The sequence below is a fragment of the Bombina bombina genome, chromosome 3, assembly GCF_027579735.1.
Source record: "Bombina bombina isolate aBomBom1 chromosome 3, aBomBom1.pri, whole genome shotgun sequence".
Lineage (NCBI taxonomy): Eukaryota > Metazoa > Chordata > Amphibia > Anura > Bombinatoridae > Bombina > Bombina bombina.
Genome location: NC_069501.1, coordinates 768,051,512 through 768,071,182, shown reverse-complemented (window position 1 = coordinate 768,071,182; position 19,671 = coordinate 768,051,512). Strand labels below are relative to the sequence as shown.

Below are 19,671 nucleotides of genomic sequence, written 5' to 3'. Positions count from 1 at the left end.
GGCTGACAAAAAGACTCCTACATAAAAAGGTGTTTTATTCACTCAGAAATAATTGTTTTAAAAAAAAAAGCCTTAAATGGACGTAACACTAAATGCATTTCATGCACCTTCCTCTAATTACGAGTGCTGCCATTTTAAAACTTAGGTTCCACTGTAGGTTTCTGAAAAAATCTGCTGCACATGTGTAAACTCATGTCAGCAATGGAATGCAGTTAAAACTAGATTCAACATAGTAGCACTCATGAATAGAGGGAGGTGGGGTATTATCTCAAAAACTATGCTTATTAAAGGTGTTTGAGTTGAATGTCCCTTTAATAAGTTCAACTATATTCTTATTTAGATGGTACAGATAAGGTTTGAAACGCCCCTCTTAAAACAGTTTCTAGTATGATCAAATATGTGGAGACTCTAAGCATCAAATGAAATAAAGAATATCTTTTCTAAGACCTACAATTAACCAAGTGCACAAGAAGTATTTTAGATAGGACATGGAATTATGGGATATGGTTTATTGTGTAAAACAGCATTTCTCATCTGCAGTCCCCAAACACACCAATCAGGCCAGGATTTTAGTATTTCTATTGGCCTGTTCAATAGTTCAGTCAATGTGACTGACTTAAAGGGACACTGAACACATTTTTTTTTCTTTTGTAATTCAGATAGATCATGCCATTTTAAGCATTTTTATAAATTTTTCTTTGTTCTCTTACTATCTTTATTTGAAAAAGAAGGCATCTAAGCTTTCTTTTGTTGGTTCAGACTCTGGACAGCACTTTTTTATTGGTGAATTAATTTATCCACCAATCAGCAAGGACTACCCAGGTTGTTCACCAAAAATGGGCCGGCATATAAACTTACATTCTTGCATTTCAAATAAAGATACCAAAAGATTGGCTTAAAATTGCATGCTCTAACTGAATCACGAAAGAAAAAAATTGGGTTCAGTGTCCCTTTAACTGTGCTCAGATCAATTTTATATCTGGCCTTACGTCTGGCAACATTTTACTGAAAAATGTCTCTTTAATTCTACATTCTCCTTTTAGTCAAATATATGGTAGTTAGACTAACATGAAGAACATACAAATAGAATTTTCAACTTTGAAATGGGGATATGTTTATGGTTTTCAATAAATCAGAAATCCTATTCACCCATTAATGATCATATTTGCTTCAAAATCAGGAACGCAAACATCTTTTTCTAAAAGCCATAGCTCTAGCCATACAATTAATATGGGAAACTAAAGAATTCTAAGCAGTGTGTTATAGTCACATGTAAAAATATAATGAAATCATTATTTCTTGATGGTAAATAATTCTACCTAGTAAGTGAATGTATCATAATTAAATATTGATTAATTGTATAAGGAAGTGGCATCTTGCATGACATAGGGTTCAGCAAATGACTTGGTTATTGTGGTTATCCTGTATACAACACAGAGAATACTAAAAATGATATGGAGATTGTCATTTTGGTAGACAGTGGAAAGAGACTAACGCCTAGAGTTTTGCGGCCAAAGGGGTGCGTTAGCTATGCATGCTTTTTTCTGGCCGCACCTTTTAAATACCGCTGGTATTTAGAGTTCACAGAATGGCTGCGTTAGGCTCCAAAAAAGGAGCGTAGAGCATATTTACCGCAACTTCAACTCTCGATACCAGCGGTGCTTAGGGACGAGGCCAGCTTCAAAAACGTGCTTGTGCACGATTCCCCCATAGAAAACAATGGGGCTGTTTGAGCTGAAAAAAAACCTAACACCTGCAAAAAAGCTGCGTTCAGCTCCTAACGCAGCCCCATTGTTTTCTATGGGGAAACACTTCCTACGTCTGCACCTAACACTCTAACATGTACCCCGAGTCTAAACACCCCTGACCTTACACTTATTAACCCCTAATCTGCCGCCCCCGCTATCGCTGATCCCTGCATATTATTTTTAACCCCTAATCTGCCGCTCCGTACACCCCCGCCCCCTACATTATCCCAATGTACCCCTAATATGCTGCCCTAACATCGCCGACCCCTATATTATATTTATTAACCCCTAATCTGCCGCCCCCAACGTCGCCTCCACCTAACTACACTTATTAACCCCTAATCTGCCGACCGGACCTGAACGCTACTATAATAAATGTATTAACCCCTAATCCGCCTCACTCCCGCCTCAATAACCCTATAATAAATAGTATTAACCCCTAATCTGCCCCCCCTAACATTGCCAACACCTAAATTCAAGTATTAACCCCTAATCTGTCGACAGGAGCTCACCGCTACTCTAATAAATTTATTAACCCCTAAAGCTAAGTCTAACTTTAACCCTAACACCCCCCTAAATTAAATATAATTTAAATCTAACGAAATAAATTAACTCTTATTAAATAACTTATTCCTATTTAAAGCTAAATACTTACCTGTAAAATAAACCCTAATATAGCTACAATATAAATTATAATTATATTGTAGCTATTTTAGGATTAATATTTATTTTACAGGTAACTTTGTAATTATTTTAACCAGGTACAATAGCTATTAAATAGTTAAGAACTATTTAATAGTTACCTAGTTAAAATAATTACAAAATTACCTGTAAAATAAATCCTAACCTAAGTTACAATTAAACCTAACACTACACTATCAATAAATAAAAACACCTAATTCAATCAGCCAATCAGATTGAGCTTGCATTCTATTGGCTGTTCCGATCAGCCAATAGAATGCGAGCTCAATCTGATTGGCTGATCGGATCAGCCAATCGGATTGAACTTGGTTCTGATTGGCTGATTCCATCAGTCAATCAGAATTTTCCTACCTTAATTCCGATTGGCTGATAGAATCCTATCAGCCAATCGGAATTCGAGGGACGCCATCTTGGATGACGTCCCTTAAAGGAACCGTCATTCGTCGGGAAGTCGTCGGTGAAGATGGATGTTCCGCGTCGGCGGGATGAACATGGATCCGGAAGAAAGAAGATTGAAGATGCCGTTGATAGAAGACTTCAGCCGGATCATGGACCTCTTCAGCTCCCGCTTGGATGAAGACTTCAGCCGGATCATGGACATCTTCAGCCCCCCTCTCGGGCTTGGATCAAGACATCGGAGCCAGGACGGATCGGTGTGATTCCCGGCGAGGTGAAGATAAGGTAGGAAGATCTTCAGGGGCTTAGTGTTAGGTTTATTTAAGGGGGGTTTGGGTTAGATTAGGGGTATGTGGGTGGTGGGTTGTAATGTTGGGGGGGGGGGTATTGTATGTTTTTTTTTACAGGCAAAAGAGCTGAATTCTTTGGGGCATGCCCCACAAAAGGTCCTTTTAAGGGCTGGTAAGGTAAAAGAGCTTTGAACTTTTGTAATTTAGAATAGGGTAGGGCATTTTTTTATTTTGGGGGTCTTTGTTATTTTATTAGGGGGCTTAGAGTAGGTGTAATTAGTTTAAAATTGTTATAATTTTTTTCTAATGTTTGTAAATATTTTTTTAATTTTTGTAACTTAGTTTTTTTTATTTTTTGTACTTTAGTTAGTTTATTTAATTGTATTTATTTGTTGGAATTGTATTTAATTTATTTATTGATAGTGTAGTGTTAGGTTTAATTGTAGATAATTGCAGGTAGTTTATTTAATTTATTTATTGATAGTGTAGTGTTAGGTTTAATTATAACTTAGGTTAGGATTTATTTTACAGGTAATTTTGTAATTATTTTAACTATTTTAGCTATTAAATAGTTCTTAACTATTTAATAGCTATTGTACCTGGTTAAAATAAATACAAAGTTACCTGTAAAATAAATATAAATCCTAAAATAGCTATAATATAATTATAATTTATATTGTAGCTATATTAGGGTTTATTTTACAGGTAAGTATTTAGATTTAAATAGGAATAATTTATTTAATAAGAGTTAATTTATTTCGTTAGATTTAAATTATATTTAACTTAGGGGGGTGTTAGTGTTAGACTTAGCTTTAGGGGTTAATCCATTTATTACAGTAGCGGCGAGATTCGGTCGGCAGATTAGGGGTTAATAATTGAAGTTAGGTGTCGGCGATGTTAGGGAGGGCAGATTAGGGGTTAATACTATTTATTATAGGGTTATTGAGGCGGGAGTGAGGCGGATTAGGGGTTAATAACTTTATTATAGTAGCGGTGCGGTCCGCTCGGCAGATTAGGGGTTAATAAGTGTAGGCAGATGGAGGCGACGTTGAGGGGGGCAGATTAGGGGTTAATAAATATAATATAGGGGTCTGCGGTGTTAGGGGCAGCAGATAAGGGGTACATAAGGATAACGTAGGTGGCGGCGCTTTGCGGTCGGCAGATTAGGGGTTAATTATTGTAGGTAGCTGGCGGCGACGTTGTGGGGGGCAGGTTAGGGGTTAATAAATATAATATAGGGGTCGGCGGTGTTAGGGGCAGCAGATTAGGGGTACATAAGTATAACGTAGGTGGCGGTCGGCAGATTAGGGGTTAAAAAAATTTAATCGAGTGGCGGCGATGTGGGGGGCCTCGGTTTAGGGGTACATAGTTAGTTTATGGGTGTTAGTGTACTTTAGAGCACAGTAGTTAAGAGCTTTATGAACCGGCGTTAGCCCAGAAAACTCTTAACTACTGACTTTTTTTCTGCGGCTGGAGTTTTGTCGTTAGATTTCTAACGCTCACTTCAGCCACGACTCTAAATACCGGCGTTAGAAAGATCCCATTGAAAAGATAGGATACGCAATTGACGTAAGGGGATCTGCGGTATGGAAAAGTCGCGGCTGCAAAGTGAGTGTTAGACCCTTTCCTGACTGACTCCAAATACCGGCGGTAGCCCAAAACCAGCGTTAGGAGCCTCTAACGCTGGTTTTGACGGCTACCGCCCAACTCTAAATCTAGGCCTGGGTTTTTTACTACAGCTATGGAAATACACTTCAAGCATTTAAGATTTATAAGAAGAAAAGACTTACTATTTGTTCTTTTAAGATCTGAATAGGATATGAGACATATTTGTGGTTAAAAATTTTTTTAACAGAAGTCATAATGGGGAATTTATTTTATAGTCTGTTTACAAACAGAGATGAAAATACTCCATACAATATTTTATTAAAAAAAAAAAAAGAATATGCTTAAAAGGGACAGTAAAGTCAAAATTAAACTTTTATGATTCCGATAGAACATGCAATTTTAAACAACTTTCCAATATACTTTTACTCTTATCTAATTTGCTTTGTCCTCTTGGTATCCTTTGTTGTAAAGTAGACCTAGGGAGGCTTAGGAGCAGCAATGAATTACTAAGAGTTAGCTGCTGATTGGTGGCTGCCCATTTATGCCTCTTGTCTTTGTCTCACCCCATATGTTCATGTATCTCTCAGTAGTGCATTGCTGCTCCTTCAACAAAAGATAGATACCAAGAGATTGAAGCAAAGTTGATTACAGAATTGAACTGAAAATTTGTTTAAAATTGTATGCTCAGAATCTTGAAAAACATAAATTATGCTTACCTGATAATTTCATTTCATTTCCATCGTGGGGAGGAGAGTCCACGGCTTCATTCATTAATATTGGGAATTAAGAACCTGACCACCAGGAGGAGGAAAAGACACCCCAGCCAAAGGCTCAAATATCTCCCCCACTCCCCTCATCCCCCAGTCATTCTGCCAAGGGAACAAGGAACAGTAGGAGAAACAGGGTATAAATGGTGCCAGAAGAGAAATTAAATTTAGGTCAGCCCACTAGAGATACGGGCGGGAGCCGTGGACTCTCCTCCCCACGATGGAATTGAAGTTATCAGATAAGCATAATTTATGTTTTACATCTAAAGGGGAGGAGAGTCCACGGCTTCATTCATTACTATTGGGAACATATACCCAAGCTCTGAAGGCACCACAGCCTGCAAAACCTTTCTCCCAAAAGCCGCTTCCGCAGAAGCAAAAATGTCAAATTTGTAAAACTTCGTAAAAGTATGCAAGGAAGACCAAGTAGCCGCTTTACAAATCTGCTCCATAGAGGACTCATTCTTGGAAGGCCCAAGATGAAGCCACCGCTCTAGTGGAATGAGCCGTGATCCTCTGAGGAGGCTTAAGTCCCGCTGTCTCATAAGCCAAATGGATCAAGCTCCTCAGCCAAAAAGACAAAGAAGTAGCAGAAGCCCTCTGACCCCTTCCCTGAATACACAACAAAAAGAGATGTAGATTGTCTGAAGTCCTTTGTGGCCTGAAGATAGAACTTCAGGGCACAGACCACGTCTAGATTATGAAGTAACCACTCCTTTGAGGAAGAAGGGTTAGGGCACAGAGAAGGAACAACTATTTCCTGATTGATGTTACGATTGGACACCACCTTGGGAAGAAATCCCAAGCCAGTGCGAAGAACAGCCTTATCCAAATGAAAAAACAGATAAGGTGGCCCATGTTGCAAGGCCGCCAGTTCAGATACACTGCGAGCCGATGCAATGGCCAACAGGAAAAGAACCTTCCAGGACAGAACCTTAATGTCAAGGGAATGCATAGGCTCAAACGGGACCTGTTGCAAAACCCTAAGGACCAAGTTCAAGCTCCATGGGGAAGCAGACTGCCTGAAGACAGGCCTGATTCGAAACAAAGCCTGAACAAAGGATTGAATGTCAGGGAGCTCAGCGAGTCTCCTGTGTAACAAAACAGATAATGCCGAAATCTGTCCCTTTAAGGAACTAGCGGCAAGTCCCTTCTCTAAACCTTCTTGAAGAAAGGACAGAATTCTGGAAACCCTCACCTTGGGCCGGAGCACTCACCACCTCCTATGAACCGGACTACAGAAACCGATTTGTCTACTCCGTCGCAGATCAGACCGGAAGTGAAGAGCCCCACCCAGTTACACAGGTGCCTCGCAGGACCGCCCCTGCCTAAAGGAGAAAACACACCAAAAAAAAAGGACTGGGCATAAACTACCGGAAAAGAACCTGATAGTTCCACACATTGCCAGAGCCTCATCCCGCACAGCGCAGCAATGGCACAATAAACAATATCATGTATAAACCCCCCTGTTCAATAATCCCCGTACCAGGAATATTAACCGGTGATTCTGTAAAGATAAAAGGCGCCACACTGTGGACCTGTCTTCTATGTTAACATTGCATATAAAATGAAACAATCTTACCAAAATCCACGCCGTGGAACAGGAACATGGCAAGTGTGACAGGTCATAGCAGCGCTCCTGACATGGACTTGAGAGAAGAAAGCAGTCTGCGAAACTCGTCAACGATGATTGCTGTAGGAGCTGTTAATATGAGTCGGGATGGTTTTGTAAAAGAGACTCTCCCTGCATCTCTGGACTCTAACTTTCACCCAAGCCCTGAGAAGCCTTATAGGACTACTTAAAACTCTGGTCCCATTGCGAAGAGTAGTACCCTCCATAAGAGACCTCCAAATCTTTGGCACCTCTCTGCCACCTCATGTGACGAAAGGCAAAGAATGACTGGGGGATGAGGTGAGTGGGAGAGGTATTTGAGCCTTTGGCTGGGGTATCTTTGCCTCCTCCTGGTGGTCAGGTACTTAATTCCCAATAGTAATGAATGAAGCCGTGGACTCTCCTCCCCTTTAGCTGGAAAATAAATTTTGGTTTTCATGTCCCTTTGAGGCATTTTAAAGCAGACTCATATAATTAACCTCCTCTGGAGTGACAAGATATTACTGGATAAAGGGAAAACTCTCATTGGTCTAGACTTGCACAAACATGTGCATTGTATGCTATTTATGATTAATTGGCCATTCAAAATGATATGCATTTCCATGCTCAGCACGAGCCTCATGCTCAGGTTTAATGGGGTCAGTTTTTTTTAACTTGTTTATTTCTTCTTAAAGGTCATTAGTTCTATATCAATGTGTCTGTAGTATGTCCACTAACATTAGATGTCAAGTATGGTATTTCATCTGAGCAGATTAGAGGGTCTATAGCTTCACAGGGAGAACCTTTACTTTGTCAGAAGATCGCACCTGCTTACCTGTATGTAAAACAAACTAATTTTTTTGTGTATTTAATGAAAACTGTTGCACGAAACTGTAATATATAGTTAACTAATTACAAATCATGATGAAGTATGGAAAGTTGCTGTGAAGATGTATAAACAACAACAAGAAACCTCTACAAAGAATCATTTTTATAATACCCTCCCATTATATTTAGGAACCTATTATTTTAGTGTAATCGGCATGTTTCACAATTATCCATCTTCCATTATTTATGGGATGACACTAAACAAAAAAAATAGAACATTTCTACTATTTTCCCACAAACCCACCTGTTTCATATAAGCATAGCACATTGTCTCTGCCACCCTTTTCCCCTCATCATAGCAAGCTCGAGGACCAATCGGATTCACATGTCCCCAGTAATCTTCATTTTGGGGGTGTACTTCAGGATCTGTAGCAAAAAATCAAAGTATTTGTACTGAGGCACTTTTAAGTGACTTTTAATAAGAATTTAAAAAAAATACTTTGTCAAATCCATCTTAAATATTGATTTTTTTTCTTAATGCTTATAGTAACGTCAGAGTTTTGAATGACTTTCTTCTTTCTAAACATTTTAAATAACGGCTGCAGGTATTCAGTTTTATTAATTCTGTTCTCAGGCAGGTATAGAATAGTAGTGAAATACTTTATCGAGTTACATTTCTTAAATAAATAAGCAATACTAGTAAGTTTTCTTACCGCCATAGACTTCTGATGTTGAAGCTAGCAGAAGCCGGGCACCAACACGCTTTGCTAAACCTAAAAATAAGAACATGGCTATTCAGTTGAAATGCTTAGAGTAAATATCAGATCTTAAAAAATAGATGCCTCATAAAATCAACATTAAATCTGTAATTAAGTTATTAAGGTTTTACATTTTCTTTTTTTTAATAGTTTGACGTTCATCTTCTAAATAAATAGCTAGAAGAAGAATCTACACCTAATTACTGGTAAAAAGTAAGAGAAAAAAAAAGAGTTAAGTCCTTTTTAATGAATATAAAATCATAAAACCAACTGATATATTTCTGAAGCCTAGTGGTGGACCTGCAAGACATTGTAGAAGTTAGATAGGTAGGACATCTGCATGCAGAATATTACCAATACAAAATATACTAAACGTAAATAGTGTTACTTATTAACCAAAATGTGTATAGTTCAAATAATAATAAAGTAACCACTGTGCACAATAATTAACAAAATAGTTTGCAGTTGCAGTGATTTCTGAAGGGAACAGAGAAATGGTGGTTTCGCAGTAGTAGTTAGATTTGCCTCAAATAAAACACAAAAAAGTCCATAGCGTTTTACAGTTTAAAGATGAATTTTCTCATATAACACATAAAACTGAGCTACTATAGCTCTAAGATAAGCACTCAAGGAGTCACCCAGGTAAAACAGGGGGTTTCCACTTGATTAAAACCAAGCTTAAAAACACTACAGACACAATCACTCCGGGGTTACATGACTTTTAGCCCAGTGTTTAGTCTTCGTGTCAAAAAGTCCACCCCTCCTCATGACGTGTAGACGTAATCCAAGGATCTCCTACAGAATACACTGCAACTGCAAACAATTTTGTGTTGTGCACAGTGGTTACTTTATTATTTTTTGAAATATGCAGAATATTCCCTCCCATATCCCTATATAACAGCAGGTGATTAATAATGGCATTATAACATGAACTTACCTAACATGTTTAGAGTCCCAATAGTGTTTGTCTTGAGTGTCTTTATTGGATTATACATGTAATTTGGAGGTGAAGCAGGAGATGCCAAGTGGTATATCTGGTCCACTGCAAAACAAGTTAAATAAAATAAATTATAACCTTGAAAAAAAGATACTAAAAATATGAATTTGCTTAATTAAAAAAAACAAAACCCTGACTAAAACATTATTATTACTATAAATATGGGTGGAAAGAGGTACTAACAAATATTTTAATATATTTTTCCATCAGATAGTAGATACATGTTATACAAAGGCAGTTCAACATTGCCAAATAGTATTCATAACAACTTACAGTCCACAGAGATGCTGTAATGAAACAATTTAGACTGTGCGGCAACTGTATTAGGTACAGCTACCTAGTAGCGTGTTGAGATTCCTTTAACCTTCAAAACAGCCTGAATTCGTCATGATATGGATTCAACAAGATGCTGAACACATTATGGAGGTATTGTGTACCATGCAGGCAATGTGTCATACAAGCCCTGGAGATTCTACAGAGGTGTAGGCCTGCAGCGAATAGCCCTTTCCAGCTCATCCCAAAGATGTTTGATAGGATTGAGATCCAGGGACTGAGTGGGACACTGCAGCAAAGAAAAGTCATTGTCATGTTCCAGGAACCATACTATTGTGATGCGGGCTTTGCACACCGGCGCCTTATCCTGCTTGAAGTAATTATCTGCCAGAGGATAAACTGTCAACATAAACGGATGCACTTGGTCAGCAATGATGTTTATGTATGCTGTGGCATTCAGATATAAATCTAGGGGTATCAATGGACCAACATGTGCCAGGAAAACATTACCCACACCATAACACCGCCCCCACCACCTTGCACAGTTTTCATCAGACATGACGGGTTCATGGATTCATGCTGTTTCTGCCAAATTCGGAGCCTGCCATCAACATCATGAGGCCTGTCTGCTTGCACAAGACTACAAAACAGAAAGAGACAGATGCGCCACATGGCCCAATATTGTTTGTTCAACACAATAATTATGGTCTAGTCGTGCCAGTATAAACTCACAATTTGGAAAGCACTTCAGTTAGTGCAATAGAAGCAGTCTGGGATCAATCACAGTCACCCAGCAGACCGACCTCTAGGGTAGAAAGGAATAATCTGTAGTGGAAATATAAAGAGACACAGGGGTGCCTATATGGCCTAGTACAGTTTGGTCCCAAGATATATTACTCTATTTAAGTAATATACTCACAATTGGTAAAGCATCTCCAGTGATGCAAATCAGGCAGGATGGGATCAATACAGTCACCCAACAGAATCCAGGCCCCTCAATCATATGAGGTAAGTAGGCGGCACGTTGTCTGACAGGATCGTAGCTGTTTCAGGATTCCACCCACTAGGTAACTCTGAGCTCTCTGTCAGGTGAGGGACCTCTGATTATCCTTGGGACTTGTATGTGTCACACAATTTTCCCACTTTTATGTGCACATTTTCTGAAACACCAGCTCTGAATCTTTATATTTCAAAGTTCCATTAGGAAACTAGATGCATAAGGATTGAGTATTTTATGACTCCTGTAAATGCTACCCATATAGCAGGATATAAGGAGCTTTAAGTACATTGATACTCCAACTATGGTCTTGAAAGAAGACAAAAGCTTGCGAGTATGAACAATAGCTATTGACAGGAAATAAGCTTGCACTAATATGTCATCCAGATAAGGAGCAACTGAATTGTCCTGATTCTGATCACCAGCAAGATTGTATCCAACACAGAGTGACAAACTGGCAGTGTTTTGCAGATATACAAAACTCAAGAACTAAAAAATAATCCCTGTGTATAGGGATGTGCAGATAAGAGTCCTTGAGGTCTATAAGAGCCATAAACTGACCCTTTAGATCAAGGGGGAAAAAAACGCGAGGGTTGTTCCCATTATTCGAGTGGGAATCCTGACCAATATGTTTAGGAATGTTAAATCCAGGACAGGACTGTAAATACCTTTGGACAACGAACAAATTGGAGGAAAAACTCTTGACCCTAAGGTTGCACAGGTATTAGGATTAATTATTCCCCTAAAGTCCAAATCCTTTTATAAATGTTGCTGCCTCTTAAAGAACATAGTCAACATTTAGATAGGACCTCTGCTCAATATGGACTCTGCTTCAAAGAGAACAAAAACTCTTGATCTCTTGAAAGACAAAGAGAATCAATGCGGCTAGTCAAACTATTTTTCCTGATGGATCCTAAAATGTAGAAACTTATACATAACTTTATACTAAGTTTATTAAATCTGTACATGACATAAGCGTCAGATGTACAACCCCATTTTCGAAAAAGTTGGGACAGTATGAAAAAAAATATAAATTAAATTCACCCTGTACTTTATTGAAAACACATTATTTGATGTTTTACTTTGTGAATGTAATGTATTTTTGAAAATATACACTCATTCCAAATCTGATGACTGCAACAAACTCCAAAAAAGTTGGGGCAGTCGACTGTTTACTACTGCGTAACATCACCTTTTCTTTTAAAAATACTTATTAAGCGTTTAGGCACTGAAAACACCAGTTGCTTAAGTTTAGCAAGTGGAATTTCCCACCATTTATCTGTTATGTATGTCTTCAGCTGTACAATTGTACAGACCTATGCTGCCTTATTTTGCACTTCATAATGCACCGCACATTCTCAATCTGAGACAGGTTAGGACTGCAGGCAGGCCATACTTGCACCCACACTCTCTGCTTATGCAACCATAGGCAGAATGTGGTTTGGCATTGTCTTGCTTGAAAATGCAGGGACATCCCTGGAAAAGATGACATCAGGATGGCAGCATATGTTGCTCCAAAACATATACATATCTTTCTACATTAATGGTGCCCTCACAGATGTGCAAGTTACCCATACCATGGGCACTGACACCCCCATACTATGACAGACACTAGCTTTTGGACCCGACGCTGATGACAGCTTGGATGGTCCTTTTCATCTTTGGAATGTATGTTAAAGAGGTAGCGCAATAAGCACGGACTATATACAATACATTAATAATATGAGTAAATAATATTATGAATATGACTATGGTGATAAATTGTGGCAATATAAAAACTCTGAGCTAAAAGTATAAAATATACAACAATGTATTTATTGAAAGCAATAAAATGACAATGCAAACTAATTCATTAAGGGACGTCTCCCTGCAATATACATTCCAATTAGGTAATATGGATAAAAATGATATGGCCAGATTAAAAACAAACAAAAAAATCTATAAAATACAGCGTATGCACATATTTTGTAATTGAGGTAATATACTATTATATATAGTTTCCCCCAATTTTTAAACACAGGGCGAGAGAGCAATTTGTGTTATATCTCTACGGTGATATAACGCCTATGTGGCAAAGTACCTTACACCCCGGGCTGAGGTGTTTGATTGAAAAGAATCAGACCTCCCAGCGGTCGTATCTCTTTTGATAGTTTGGGGATGGCTTCTGTTTGTAGCGTGTTTCTTCTCGGCGGTCCTTACCGTGTCTTCGAGAGAACTTATATGCCTACTTTGATGATAGATGCTGCAATTTCCTCTCAGCGGTTCTTTCCGTGTCTAGGAGGAAAAGTGTCTCTAAACTCCAGATAACGGTTTCCGTTGCTCCTCCCGGTGGTCCTTTCCGCGTCTAGGAGGGGCTGTGTATAGCTGCTCCGGATAGTCTGGTCACGTTACCTCTTTCTATGTCACAGTGACTCAGTATCGTGATAGTTTGTTCTTTTGCTGGATCTTAGGTATATCGCTCAAAAGCAAAGATGAACTGTAGTGCTACAGGTATTGAAATTATGAATTGACTTCACAGGACACTGTCCTTTAGATGATGATGTGCCAATTTCTGTTAGATAAAAAAGTCAGGTAGAAAGTCTACGTGCTTTGCCCCAGACTGGGCTTTATCAAGACTGATAATCTTATGTGTTGCAAAGTCCATTTAAAAAGGCCTCCCTTTATTTCCATTGGTGTTCATTTTAATTCGATTTTAAGGTGGAAACTTGTAATCGCCCTTGTGTTTAAGCTGGACTTCTGACATTAATATATCAAAATGCTATTAATTCTAAATCAATAATTGATACATATATATTATGCACATCTTCTTATAATTGTAAAGTTATCCAACAATAAAATTTGTAACATGTTGAAAAACTAAGTTAAAAAATATAGCCACTTCATGACTACTTCATAACTCTCTAATAATGTTATAATCTCAAATGAAGTTGTTTAGATCGCTATATGGTCATTTATTAGAAATTTGCACATTTTGTAATCCTATTTCTTAAATAACAACGTTACTCTCTTCCTATGTATGATCTATATATCATTTTATAAAAAAAATTATATCGGAGTCTTTATAATAAAGACATAATATCCAACTCTGAATTTAATCCTGACGGATTTAAAGTGTCCATTTGATATATCAGTTCCGCCTCCATTTTCAACAGTTGTAATTCTTTGTTGCCCCCTCGCCAATTTGGGATAAGTTTCTTTACACCCCAGAATTTCATATATTTAACATTGTTATTATGTATCTCTCTGAAGTGTGTGTATAAAGTGTCTAGTGTGCCCCTAGCTATGCATGAGAGATGTTCCCTCATTCTTTCTCTTAGGGTCCTGGTGGTCTCTCCAATATAGAATTTTTTGCATGAACACTCAATTATATACAGTATATCTCATATTTGTCTTTACATCTTATCGTTTCTTTAATGTTCAATTTAAATTGATTAGTGGGAGATGTAATATTTTTAATTTTACTCTTTGGCCTAGGAACACAGCAGCTTTTTTTTTTTTCAAAAAAACTATTTAAAATGTTTACTCATCGGATCACAAAACATGATTCCACTATGCTACTGTCCATCTCAGATGAGACTGAGCCCAGAGAAGTCAGCGGCGCTTCTGGACAGTGTTGATATATGGCTTCTGCTTTGCATAGTAAAGCCTTAACTTGCATCTGTGGATGCAGCGGCAAATGGTGTTGACTGACAAAGGTTTACCAAAGTTTTCCCGAGCCCATGTCAGGATATCCATTACAGACTTATGACAGTTTTTGAAACAGTGACATCTGAAGGATCGGAGATCACACATTCAGAAGTAGTTTTCAGCCTTTCTCTTTACAAACAGAGATTTGACCGGATTCCTTGAATATTTTAATTATATTGTGCACTGTAGAAGGTGAAATGCCCAAAATACTACAGATTTGTCTTTGTTCTTAAAGAGTTGGATTATTTCCCGAAGCATCTGTTGGCAGATTGGCGAGTCTTGACTTATCCTTGCTCTTGAAGAACTAGGCCTTTTTTGGAGGCTCCTTATATACTACGATTACACGATTGCCTCACTCGTTTTACAGCACCTTCTTATTTCAACGTGTCACATCGCTATTAGTCCTAAATTTCCCCTGTCCACTTTTTTGGAACGTTGCAGTAATCAGATTTGAAATAAGTGTATATTTAAAAAAAAACAAAACATTAAATTCACAAAGAAAAACATCAAATATTGTCTTAAACGGACACAAAACAGGTTGAGATCTGTGCATATCCTAAAATGGCTAATTGATTAAAAATAGTTTGCATAAAAAATGTTTTCAAAATTGCTGGCAAGTATTTTAAAATAATTTTCAAAAATAAGCAAAATGAATTACATAGCTAAGGTGCCCGGGAAAGCCAACTCCACCCTCCTAATCAGTGTTAAGACATAGGCATTGTATTTCAACTGAGTTCACAGCTTCTAGGCATGCTCCAGCAGATAATCCCTATGCATTTTTGTATTCTACCAAAAGAACAATAGATATAGATACAGCCATAGAAGGAAATGTGTGGGGGGAGTTAGAGCTTTACAATTCAGAAACTTAAAAACATAATTTATGCTTACCTGATAAATTTATTTCTCTTGTAGTGTATTCAGTCCACGGATCATCCATTACTTATGGGATATATTCCCTTCCCAACAGGAAGTTGCAAGAGGATCACCCAAAGCAGAGCTGCTATATAGCTCCTCCCCTCACATGTCATATTCAGTCATTCGACCGAAACAAGACAAGAAAGGAGAAACCATAGGGAGCAGTGGTGACTGGAGTTTTAATTAAAATTTAGATCTGCCTTAAAAAAGACAGGGCGGGCCGTGGACTGAATACACTACAAGAGATATAAATTTATCAGGTAAGCATAAATTATGTTTTCTCTTGTTAAGTGTATTCAGTCCACGGATCATCCATTACTTATGGGATACCAATACCAAAGCTAAAGTACACGGATGAAGGGAGGGACAAGGCAGGAACTTAAACGGAAGGAACCACTGCCTGTAGAACCTTTCTCCCAAAAACAGCCTCCAAAGAAGCAAAAGTGTCAAATTTGTAAAATTTTGAAAAAGTGTGAAGCGAAGACCAAGTTGCAGCCTTGCAAATCTGTTCAACAGAGGCCTCATTCTTAAAGGCCCAGGTGGAAGCCACAGCTCTAGTGGAATGAGCTGTAATTCTTTCAGGAGGCTGCTGTCCAGCAGTCTCATAGGCTAAACGTATTACGCTACGAAGCCAAAAAGAGAGAGAGGTTGCCGAAGCTTTTTGACCTCTCCTCTGTCCAGAGTACACGACAAACAGGGAAGAAGTTTGACGAAAATTTTTAGTTGCCTGTAAATAGAACTTCAGGGCACGGACAACGTCCAGATTATGCAAAAGTCGTTCCTTCTTTGAAGAAGGATTAGGACATAATGATGGAACAACAATCTCCTGGTTGATATTCCTGTTAGAAACTACCTTAGGTAAAAACCCAGGTTTAGTACGCAGAACTACCTTGTCTGAATGGAAAATCAGATAAGGAGAATCACAATTTAAGGCAGATAACTCAGACTCTTCGAGCCGAGGAAATAGCCATCAAAAACAGAACTTTCCAAGATAACAGCTTAATATCAATGGAATGAAGGGGTTCAAACGGAACCCCTTGAAGAACTTTAAGAACCAAGTTTAAGCTCCACGGAGGAGCAACAGTCTTAAACACAGGCTTAATCCTAGCCAAAGCCTGACAAAAAGCCTGGACGTCTGGAACTTCTGCCAGACGTTTGTGTAAGAGAATAGACAGAGCAGAAATCTGTCCCTTTAACGAACTAGCAGATAAGCCCTTTTCTAAACCCTCTTGTAGAAAGGATAATATCCTAGGAATCCTAACCTTACTCCATGAATAACTCTTGGATTCGCACCAATATAAATATTTACGCCATATCTTATGGTAAATTTTTCTGGTAACAGGCTTCCGTGCCTGTATTAAGGTATCAATAACCGACTCCGAGAAGCCACGCTTTGATAGGATCAAGCGTTCAATCTCCATGCAGTCAGCCTCAGAGAAATTAGATTTGGATGGTTGAAAGGACCCTGTATTAGAAGGTCCTGTCTCAGAGGCAGAGACCATGGTGGACAGGACGACATGTCCACTAGGTCTGCATAACAGGTCCTGCGTGGCCACGCAGGCGCTATCAGAATCACTGATGCTCTCTCCTGTTTGATCTTGGCAATCAGTCGAGGTAGCAGCGGAAATGGTGGAAACACATAAGCCATGTTGAAAACCTAAGGGGCTGCCAGAGCATCTATCAGCGCCGCTCCCGGGTCCCTGGACCTGGATCCGTAACAAGGAAGCTTGGCGTTCTGGCGAGACGCCATGAGATCCAGTTCTGGCTTGCCCCAACGATGAATCAGTTGAGCGAAGACCTCCGGATGAAGTTCCCACTCCCCCGGATGAAAAGTCTGGCGACTTAGAAAGTCCGCCTCCCAATTCTCCACGCCTGGGATGTAGATCGCTGACAGGTGGCAAGAGTGAGACTCTGCCCAGCGAATTATCTTTGAGACTTCTAACATCGCTAGGGAACTCCTGGTTCCCCCTTGATGGTTGATGTAAGCCACAGTCGTGATGTTGTCCGACTGAAATCTGATGAACCTCAGTGTTGCTAACTGAGGCCAAGCTAGAAGAGCATTGAATATTGCTCTCAACTCCAGAATATTGATTGGGAGGAGTTTCTCCTCCTGAGTCCATAATCCCTGAGCCTTCAGAGAGTTCCAGACTGCGCCCCAACCTAGAAGGCTGGCATCTGTTGTTACAATCGTCCAATCTGGCCTGCGAAAGGTCATCCCCTTGGACAGATGGACCCGAGAAAGCCACCAAAGAAGAGAATCTCTGGTCTCTTGATCCAGATTTAGTAGAGGGGACAAATCTGAGTAATCCCCATTCCACTGACTTAGCATGCATAATTGCAGCGGTCTGAGATTCAGGCGCGCAAATGGTACTATGTCCATTGCCGCTACCATTAAGCCGATTACTTCCATGCACTGAGCTACTGACGGGCGTGGAATGGAATGAAGGACACGGCAAGCATTCAGAAGCTTTGATAACCTGGACTCCGTCAAGTAAATCTTCATCTCTATAGAATCTATAAGAGTCCCCAGGAAGGGAACTCTTGTGAGCGGTAATAGAGAACTCTTTTCCACGTTCACCTTCCACCCATGCGACCTCAGAAATGCCAGAACTATCTCTGTATGAGACTTGGCAATTTGAAAACTTGACGCTTGTATCAGAATGTCGTCTAGGTACGGAGCCACCGCTATGCCTCGCGGTCTTAGCACCGCCAGAAGTGAGCCCAGAACCTTTGTAAAAATTCTCGGGGCCGTAGCTAACCCGAAGGGAAGAGCTACAAACTGGTAATGCCTGTCTAGAAAGGCAAATCTTAGGTACCGATAATGATCTTTGTGAATCGGTATGTGAAGGTAGGCATCCTTTAAGTCTACTGTCATGTACTGACCCTCTTGGATCATGGGTAGGATGGTTCGAATAGTTTCCATTTTGAATGATGGAACTCTTAGGAATTTGTTTAAGATTTTTAGGTCCAAGATTGGTCTGAAGGTTCCCTCTTTCTTGGGAACCACAAACAGATTTGAGTAAAAACCTTGCCCTTGTTCCGTCCGCGGAACTGGGTGGATCACCCCCATTACTAAGAGGTCTTGTACACAGCGTAGAAATGCCTCTTTCTTTATTTGGTTTGCTGATAACCTTGAAAGATGAAATCTCCCTTGTGGAGGAGAAGCTTTGAAGTCCAGAAGATATCCCTGAGATATGATCTCCAACGCCCAGGGATCCTGGACATCTCTTGCCCAAGCCTGGGCGAAGAGAGAAAGTCTGCCCCCCACTAGATCCGTTTCCGGATAGGGGGCCCTCTCTTCATGCTGTCTTAGGGGCAGAAGTAGGTTTTCTGGCCTGCTTGCCCTTGTTCCAGGACTGGTTAGCTTTCCAGCCCTGTCTGTAACGAGCAACAGTTCCTTCCTGTTTTGGAGCGGAGGAAGTTGATGCTGCTCCTGCCTTGAAGTTACGAAAGGCACGAAAATTAGACTGTTGTGATTTGGCCCTGTCCTGAGGAAGAGTATGACCCTTACCTCCAGTAATGTCAGCAATAATTTCTTTCAAGCCGGGCCCGAATAAGGTCTGCCCTTTGAAAGGAATATTAAGCAATTTAGATTTAGAAGTCACATCAGCTGACCAGGATTTGAGCCATAGCGCTCTGCGCGCCTGGATGGCGAATCCGGAGTTCTTAGCCGTTAGTTTGGTTAAATGTACAACGGCATCAGAAACAAATGCATTAGCTAGCTTAAGTGCTTTAAGCTTGTCCATAATCTCATCCAATGGAGCTGTGCGAATGGCCTCTTCCAGAGACTCAAACCAGAATGCCGCAGCAGCAGTGACAGGCGCAATGCATGCAAGGGGCTGTAAGATAAAACCTTGTTGAACAAACATTTTCTTAAGGTAACCTAATTTTTTATCCATTGGATCCGAAAAAGCACAACTATCCTCCACCGGGATAGTGGTACGTTTAGCTAAAGTAGAAACTGCTCCCTCCACCTTAGGGACCGTCTGCCATAAGTCTCGTGTGGTGGCGTCTATTGGAAACATTTTCCTAAATATCGGAGGAGGGGAAAAGGGCACACCGGGTCTATCCCACTCCTTGCTAATAATCTCTGTAAGCCTTTTAGGTATAGGAA

At 39.7% G+C, this 19,671-nt stretch overlaps 1 protein-coding gene across 3 annotated transcripts in view; it reads right to left on the bottom strand.

Annotated features, from left to right (window-relative positions):
- UXS1 (UDP-glucuronate decarboxylase 1) overlaps positions 1 to 19,671 on the bottom strand; it is a 626,440-nt gene that overhangs the window by 98,406 nt on the left and 508,363 nt on the right. For all 3 annotated transcript variants that reach the window (XM_053707629.1, XM_053707627.1, XM_053707626.1), the window contains 3 exons: positions 9,626 to 9,730; positions 8,644 to 8,703; positions 8,235 to 8,356 (listed from right to left, as the gene is read on the bottom strand). In XM_053707629.1, coding sequence (XP_053563604.1) covers positions 8,235 to 8,356; positions 8,644 to 8,703; positions 9,626 to 9,730 — 287 coding nt within the window. The remainder of the gene's footprint in view (positions 1 to 8,234; positions 8,357 to 8,643; positions 8,704 to 9,625; positions 9,731 to 19,671) is intronic.